The sequence below is a fragment of the Myotis myotis genome, unplaced genomic scaffold (genome assembly GCF_014108235.1).
Source record: "Myotis myotis isolate mMyoMyo1 unplaced genomic scaffold, mMyoMyo1.p scaffold_m19_p_18, whole genome shotgun sequence".
NCBI classification, from domain to species: domain Eukaryota; kingdom Metazoa; phylum Chordata; class Mammalia; order Chiroptera; family Vespertilionidae; genus Myotis; species Myotis myotis.
The window spans coordinates 9,951,432-9,959,996 of NW_023416322.1; the positions used below are offsets into that span (position 1 = coordinate 9,951,432).

At 49.3% G+C, this 8,565-nt stretch overlaps 1 protein-coding gene across 1 annotated transcript; it reads left to right on the forward strand.

Moving 5' to 3' along the window:
- Nucleotides 1–1,075: 1,075 nt before the first annotated feature.
- IL19 (interleukin 19) lies at nucleotides 1,076–7,524 on the forward strand. Its single transcript, XM_036344494.1, has 5 exons — nucleotides 1,076–1,311; nucleotides 1,466–1,531; nucleotides 4,266–4,418; nucleotides 5,357–5,431; nucleotides 6,975–7,524. Exons 1-5 carry the CDS (start codon nucleotides 1,168–1,170, stop codon nucleotides 7,068–7,070), a joined length of 534 nt encoding a protein of 177 aa, XP_036200387.1. The 5' UTR covers nucleotides 1,076–1,167; the 3' UTR covers nucleotides 7,071–7,524.
- The last annotated feature ends 1,041 nt before the right edge of the window (nucleotides 7,525–8,565 follow it).

Sequence of the window (8,565 nt, forward strand, 5' to 3'; positions counted from 1 at the left end):
CTTTGGAGGGGAGAGAGCGCTGAGGGGACCTACAGACACCCCTGCCAGTGGGGTCTGTTCTCTTGTTTGGTCAGAGAGAGAATTTGGAAAAGGAGCAACCAAGCTCTGTGATGAATGCCCCCTGCTTGGCGAGGTCTCATTATACACCTGTTCTCTCACCGGGAGTGATGCCGAGTCCAGGAGAGATAAGACGAATGGCTCTCTAAACAGGATTTGCTGTTTCTTGGCTTTCCGGAAAAGAGTGTGGGACTCCCAAGGAAGATCTGTGGAGTGGTGGTCGGGTATGGGAACAGCTGCGGCTCACACTCTGGAACCAATGTCTGTGCTTTCTAGTTAGAGCCACTATCACTAAAGGCAGGAGGTGGGGCGCTCGGCAGCCCCTTAATTGCCTTCCGATTTGGGTGCCTCCCTCTCCTCCGCTGTCACACAGCAGCTGGAAGTGGTTACATGAGAAAGGCAGAGAAAGACGGTGCTGACGGGTGAGAAGGCATCTCAGGGTCTGGCCCTGCCTAGGGACTGGCCAGCTCAAACATGGCCCTCACATCCCTGGCGCAGTGGGAGACAGAGGGGAGGCAGGGGCAGCCTTCCCCTCCTCTCTCTTCCCTGTGGCTAATTAGTTATTAGGAGACAGCTTGCTTCTTTCTTTCCCATCTTCCCCCAGGGGTGACATCTTCATAGCTGGCTTCAAATAATGGTTTTAAGCAGATAATAAAAGGGTGTCGCCTATTTTGGGGACAAATAAAAGAAACCACATAAATGTGCTCTTATGGTTTTTTAGATCTGTTGCCTAATTCCTAGGACATATTACAACCCTGTTTTTCCTATTTAATTGATTAAAAACAATGCTTTTCAAAGTGAGCTGTGTTGAGTCATAACAGAGTGATATGCACTCACAGTCACCATCCCTGGGACTTGAGAGAGAGCTCACTGTATTGTGCTTCCTAGGGTGGCCAGGGGACCATGGGGGTAGGAGGAGGGCTCACTCAACTGAGTCAAGAAAGCCAGGGGAGGAGACACATGCCTCTGGACTCCACAGGCCAGGGCGGTGAGTCTGTTCTCTTGGCGGCTGCCTGGCCTCCCTGTGACGTCCAAGGGGGAGCTCACCAGGGGTCTCTCTCGCCCTCTGCACTCGGGCCGGGCAGCTGACTTCCACCCCTCCTGCAGGACATGAAGGCACAGCGGGCTTCCCTCTGGTTCCTGGGCACAGTGTTCCTCCTGAGCGCAGTGCACGCCCGGGGTCTCAGGAGATGTCTGATTGCCATGGACATGCGCCACATAGGAGAGAGCTTCCAACAAATCAAAGGAACCATCGTGAGTACGGGCTCTGGGTGCAGGAGTGGGCAAGGGCGCATGCCCGACCTTACATCCAAACATGAAGAACAAGTACCTGCTCATTGTTTGTTCGTGTCTCCGGAAGACATGGGATGCTCCTCACGTGCGTTCGTTCTTATGTTTTCCTCCCCAGCAAGCTAAGGACACCTTCCCAAATGTCACCATCCTGTCCACATCGGGGACCCTGCACAGCATCAAGGTACTGGCCTGTGTCTGCTCTTGCCTGTGTTGTTATTTGTACGGTGAAGCGGCCCTGGGCTGAGAAAGAAATCCTCACCGTGTCCCCGTCTCTTTCCTAATCTCGCGTGTCCTCTAAGTGCTCCCAGCTTCTTATTAATCACCAGAGACATTAGGGCACACTCATGACTCAGGCACTCTGAACCCTGGGGAGCTACCATTCTGTTGTCTGTATCTGTGAGGTTTGTTTGTTGCTTTTTGTTTTATATCCCCATAGATATAAACCAAGGAGTAGTGGTTACCAGAGGGGGTGGGGGTGGGGTGGGGTGGGGGAGGACAAAGATGGTAGAGGGGAGTCAAATGTATGGTGACAGAATGAGCTCGGTCTTGGATGGCGAGCACACAGGTGTCATATTCCACAGTTGGACACCTGACATTTATATAATGTCATTAACCATTGTTACCCCAATACATTTAATTTTTTAAAAAAGAAGCCCCTGGGAAGAGTTAAAGAAGCGCCACTTACCCAGAGAGAGAGTGAGGGGCCACGTGCTCAAAGGGGGCAGGATGTCTGCGGCTTAGGGTGATTCTGGAGGCTTTCATGGGGAAGCCGGGAGAAGGAGCAGTGACCTACAGGCTGAGTAGGCCGCGGGTTAGTGGATAAAAGGAAGAAAGGGGTTTGGGCTGCATGGGAGAACGGGTGTACAAGATCGATGGGTGTGTCAGGAGACGGTAAGGCAACCAGGCTTGTAGTGCAAGGGACATGAAGGCGAGAGAAAGAGGATGAGGTGGAAAAATACACTGGAGTCATTTTCCCAAGAACCTTCCATGACAGGCTAAGCCTCGGGCTTATAACAGAGGCAACAGGAGTCCCTGTAGGCTTCTGAGCCAAAGGCTGTATGACCACAAAACTTGTAGGAAGGTGGTCTGAGGGGGTTCTTTGCAATGGACAGCCCGAGGCCCGAAAGCCCGTGAGTCCCGTCCAGTGGTCCAGACCAGAGCTGATGAGACTGTCTTACAAGACAGTTGGCTTTTGAGGTGATCATTCACTTTACAGAAGGGGTCACTGAGAAATGCCTTTAAAAGTGAGCTCCTTCAGTCCTTGTAAGAATTCTAGAAAGATCTTTTTATTTTTTCAGTATGTATGTGGCAGAGGATACATTATATTTGCAATGATTTACTATTTCTCCTCGGGCTTCTCTGCACCGGATAATTCTTCCAGTCAGTACTGGGGCTGATTTATTTGTGGTAAGAGATGTGCAGCCTTTTACTGACTACTATTCCAGCTAGCTGTACAAGAAAGTCATTAGATATCACAGCTGGAAATGACCCTAAAGATTACCTATTCCGAAACCACAATTTTCAAATGACCCAATTGATACCTTGCGAGGGAGAATGACAAGTTCCACGTGGGCCAGGAATAGAGCCCCACGTCTCATGCCTCTGTCTCCACATTCTTCTCTCAAGGTCTAGAAATAGCTGATGGGATGTGAGAAAAGGGTCCATGAGGATTCAGGTCTTTATCACATTTTTTGTGTGTTAATTTTTAAATTTTTATTGATTTCAGAGAGGAAGGGAGAGGGAGAGAGAATCATCGAGAGGCTGCCTCCTGCACTCTCCAAACGGGATTGAGCCCACAACCCAGGCCTAGGCCCTGACCGGGAATCGAACCATGCCCTTCTGGTTCATAGGTCCATGCTCATCCACTGAGCCATGCCGGCCGGGCTTTATCACATTTCTGTCTCCCTCTTTTCCTCCCTGATAAAGGAGAGGTGCCACTTTAGCCCCTTTGGTTAAGGGAACTGGCAGGGGTGCTGGAAGAGAAGCATTTTGTGTGTGTGTGTGTGGCAAGTAGAGTTTACCGTCCAGGAAAAGCTACCCCTGGGGCCAAGGAGGTTTTGCTGCATTGATGCTAATGAAGATGAAGGCTCTATCTCTGCTGTAGATCCCTCCCTCCTCAAACTCAGAGCTATAGGTCTCCTGCAGAGTAACTCACTGATCTCAGGCTGCTAGAAGGAAACTCAGCCTGGCCAGCTGCTCTGAGCTGTGCTCTGGGAGTTCAGGAGCCCTTCCTTAGAGAGATCTGCCCTCTGCCAGCTGCGGACCTGCCCAGATGCAGCATTGCCACAGCGGTCAGTTTCCATTCTTGCATATCCCAGTCCCATCAAATGATCCCTGCGGTTTAGAACGGACAGACTGGAGGAGAGCCGAGCATTGCAATAGAAGGAATGCCATTGCGATAGAAGGAATATGTGCCCAGCATATGCCTGGCAAGCAACAGCCATTGTCTGAAAGGAGACGTTACAGAGGGGCAGACTTCTGCACAATGTAAGAAAGTGCTTTTCAGGAAAACTGCTCAGACATGGATGCTTTCAAAAGGCAGATGCCTGGTTCCTGGAGGGGTCTAAACAGAACTGAGTGGTGACCTGTTGGGGATGCTGTACAGAGAATCTAGTCTCTGACTGGGCTCCATCCCTTATTAATATATCTTCGGCCCTATACAAAGAGGGGGTGAACCACAATCTCTCCTCAGTGCCTTCATCATTAGTAGCTTCAGTGTACCAAGGAATGGACACTCTGAAACCAATATGAATTTAAAAAAATAACTTTTAGGTATCTTGGCCCCTTGCTGCTCTTATTTAATCAGATAGGCCATGTTGGTCTCCAAGATAATAAAGAAGAGAGGACCCTGGACTTTTCTGATTTGTAGCTGTAGCCCGTGGATGCCCTGGGCTTTCTCTAATTCATATCTGTAGCCCTTAGATGTGTGCTGTGTGACCAAGAACCTCCTGGCATTTTACGTGGACAGGGTGTTCAAGGACCACCAGGAGCTGAGCCCCCAGATCCTGAGAAAAATCAGCAGCATCGCCAACTCTTTCCTCTACATGCAGAAGGTTCTGCAGCAATGCGTGAGTCCCCACATCAGCACTCCCAGCATCTGCGCGCTGTCTGCTGGGGAGAGCCCGGGATGTGCTGGCCCCAGTCGCCTATCTCACGTGGTTCCCTAAGGCAAAGGACATCCCCTCCCTCATCTGCCATGGGGAGACCTGTCAGGAGCCTCTTCCAATGGTCACTCCTTGCCCAGGCGTCCTCCCTGCCAATACCTTACCAGACCCGAGTTTCCTTAAGGAGAGTCCTCCTGGGGTGACCACTTATGTCAAAGTATCACTTAGGTGACCCCAGGACTGGCCTGTGAAAGGGCCATTCCAGGCTTATCCTAGGCACCCCCCTGCTGTCTTTGTTTCTGGCCCTTCGGGGTTTTCATAACCTCTGGGTAGGTCCCCAGTATAGCCTTCCCCTAAGGATCCCCTGTAATTCATTATTATCTATTAAAATCAAACATCAGAAATAAACCAAACTCAAATAAACCAACGAAAACGTAGGACAGCAGAAACCCTGGGCTGTAGCCCCATCCCCGCCAAGGGTTTCCTGTGTGACTTGGCGGCAGGTTACTTCACCTCTGTGTGTCAGAGTCTAAAACTTAGGAATCATGACCCCTGTCCCATTTACAGTAAGATTCATTGAATCAATTATTTAATTAACAAACCCAACAAATATCTATTGGGTGCCTGCCTTGTGGGGCGCTGCATTCAGAGTGGGGACAAGATGGATTTGGCACCTACTTTCCTGACTCTTCCAGTCTGTCAACCCAGAGGAAGCCAAAGCTCTGGTCGAACACAGGGTGACTCTACAAACAGGCCTTGCTCCCCTGCTGCTCCACCCTGAGTTTATTTACCTGGCGCTCACCTTGGGCAGAAGGAGAAACATCACTCTAGGAGGGGAGGCGGTTGAAAGGGTGGGCCAGGATGGGAAGGTTCTCTCATGGGTGCTGCCTCCATTTTATCAGCAGGAGCAGAGGCTGTGTCACTGCGGGCAGGAAGCCGCCAATGCAACCAGAATCATCCATGACAACTACAATCAGGTGAGGGTGGGGAAGAAGACGGGAACGATGGGGATGACAAGTGGGCGTGCACCACCCTCTGCCTCCACTCCACTCACACTCATCCACTCACTGACAAGTATTTATCGCAGGTCTCCCGAGCTGTGTGTGCCTGCAAAGAGTGTGTTGGTCTGACCTGATTTGCTAAGGTCCTGGGCTCCCCTCCCCCAAACCCCTCCACTGTCTTCTTACGCCCTCACATATCAGATCTAACCCGTGTTAAGTTTTGGGGGAAAGCACATACTCTTAAGATGGGGGTGATCCAGAGGAAGTGAGATCTCCAGTGAATTGGAAGCTGTTATGCATGAAGCATGTTACCTGCCAGGTGTCAGTGTGGCCAGGAACGGTCATGAGCATTCTGTGTGGTGCAGAAGAGCACCCTGCTCATACACAGGTGGAGGCGGAAGCGATGCTTCTTATGTGCATCATTTGGAGATTTTTGTGAAAATGCAGATTCTGGCTCCATTGGTCTGGAATGAGGCCCGAGATTCTGCATTTCAACCACACTCTCTAGAGATGCTAGTCATTGGAATAGCAAGGAGGTGGGGAGAGCTGTTAGAGCTCTGGTTCCTTATGGAGAGGCCCATAGGATAATGTTATAACAATGGCTAAGAGTCCTATTGTTCTTATTATGAGTCAAGTATTGTTCTAAGCTCAGTATAGGTATAAACAGGTATTATTGGCGTTTGACAAATTAGGAAACTGAGGCACAAACAGGTTAAGAAACTTAACTAAGTTTGTATTGCAATGAAGTGGTGAAGGTAGGACTCGATCCCATGCCTTCTGGCTCTACAGGACATACTTTTGGTCTGCTGAAGAGGAGATGGAGGAGGTCAGGAGACTTGGGTTCTAGTCCCACTACCGGTTGTGTGACTTTGGGTAGGACACTGATTCTTAGGGACTTTGGTGCTTTCATATGTCCAATGGGGAAAACAAGCTCTCCCTACTCACTGCACAGCACCCTGGGATCGAGACCTCTTAAAGCTAATTTGAAAAAGAAAATAAGCAAAAGAACTGTCCAGAAAGGCATTTTTTTTTCCCCTGTGAAAAACAGGAAAAAGCCTGGCTGGCATGACTCAGTGGTTGAGCATCAACCTATGAAATAGGAACTCACAGTCGATTCCTGGTCAGGGCACATGCCCAGGTGTGGGCGCGATCACAAGTGTGGGGCATGTAGGAGGCAGCCTATCAGTGTCTCTCTTTCCTCATTGATATTTCTCTCTCTCTCTCCCTCTCCCTTCCTCTCTGAAATCAATAAAGATATCTACTTAAAAAACAGGAAAAAGAAAAACAAGGGGCCAAGAATGAAGAATTTTTAATTTTGATAAGTTTCTGAGATGATTTAACTGCTGTTTGTGGCAAACAATTTGGGTTGCCTGTTGGGAAAATTATTTGGGGTCTGTATACTCTGCAAATATAACGGATAAACTAAAATAAAACCTCGTGGGGACCAGAACATGGGGATAGTGGTTTGAAACGATTATAGGGTCTGAAAGGCATGTTCTCATGGTCTCTCTGATTCCAGCTGGAGGTCAGGTCTGCTGCCCTCAAGTCTCTGGGAGAGCTGGACGTCTTCCTGGCCTGGATCGACAAGAATCATCAAGGAACTCCTGCCGCCTGACACAGAGAATCTGGTTGCCCAGGTGAACAGCTTGGGAGGTTTCCAGGAGACAGCCTCAAGCATGTCAAACTTGTGGCCCGGGGGCCTCATGCCTCGTCTATTTGGCCCGTGGTAACCTTTGAGTTTGACATGCTTGGCCTACATTGAAGGGCAGAGAGATGGGGATGACCCCATTTTAATGCAAATGAGCATGATTTTGAAGCAACTTCTCTGCAGATTTGGAATTCTCTCCTCTGGGGCTGAGGGATTGTAGGGCAAAATCTAGGTTTGGACAGATCTCACCCTGTAGCCGGGAGTCCCAGGCTGTCTGGCCCCACCTGAAATAACCTACTAGTCTACTGTCATATTTATAATGAAATATGTTCCTTTGAAAGGTCTCATGGGCCATCCTGGAGGAAAAGGGCTGGCTTCCCCCTAATTTATTGTGAGCTTGTTTATCCCATGTCTGTGATGTGAGCTGAGCGATATCCTGTAGTGCATATTGTACTGACTGATTTTTCTTAATAAACTCTGTTTTTTTAATCAATTACTGAAAGTGTCTTCCGATTGGGGTGGGGGGAAGGGTCAGTTAAGGAATCATAAATGGCAACTATTAGAAATGAATGGGGCCTTAAAGAACATAACGAGGCCTGGAGAAGGATGAGACTAGAGAAGGGTTCTGAACTGGGTCTCTAAAGCCTCCATCCAGCACCCTGTCCTCTGCATACGGATCGGGAAGATGGATGGAGGGCTTCTGACCACCGACTCCTGGGCATCACTCTGCTTTTCCTCCTCTTTCTCTGTGTCATTGCCTTTTCTTTCTGCCTGACTTTGTCTTTGTCTCTCTCTGTCCTCTCTTTCTTACTGCTCTCAACCTAGAAACATCTTCTCTGACCCTAAGTCTCAAAGGGTGTATATGTCAGGCTAGAGAAGAGTGTTTCTGACAGAGGGATGGTTGTCATGGTGACAAAGCTGGGGTATCCTGGGTAGAGGAGTTTGGGCCCAGGCTACAGTGGAGAGAGGACAAAATGGGCACCAACTTCTAGATGGACCCTCCTCAGATGGTTAAGGACAATGACAGCTGACACTTACTGAGCATCTGTCACGTGCCAGTTGCTGAAATAAGCACTTTATACTCGCCTTTCTGGGTCGGTATCTCTACTGTGACCAGTTGGCCGAAGCATCCTTTCTTATTCTACCTGAGAAGGAGATTTCACAGAGTGTGCTTTAGTGGACAGGGCAGGATTCCTGAAGTCAGAACAACTTGGTTCCAATCCTATTGACTTTGAGCAAATTACGTATGTCTTTAAGTTTCCGTGTCTTCCTCTGTAGAATGGAGATAACACACCAGTCTCAATGTGATTCTGTGAGCACCAAGTGAGGGGAAGCCCCTCAACCACATGCCCCCCCACAGTAACCCCAGCAGGGGGAGGCTTCCTGGTGTAGTGTAAAGAGCTTCTGTCCTGAATTGATGGGGGCAGGTCACCTCTGAGTGCCTGGCACAGTCCTGCACGAG

What these genes read in the sequence shown, in the direction of transcription:
- IL19 (XM_036344494.1), top strand. Translation starts at nt 1,168, where the DNA reads ATGAAGGCACAGCGGGCTTCCCTCTGGTTCCTGGGCACAGTGTTCCTC. An exon ending in AACAAATCAAAGGAACCATC is followed by an intron (nt 1,312 to 1,465) that starts GTGAGTACGGGC and finishes TTTCCTCCCCAG; the next exon opens with CAAGCTAAGGACACCTTCCC. An exon ending in GGACCCTGCACAGCATCAAG is followed by an intron (nt 1,532 to 4,265) that starts GTACTGGCCTGT and finishes TCATATCTGTAG; the next exon opens with CCCTTAGATGTGTGCTGTGT.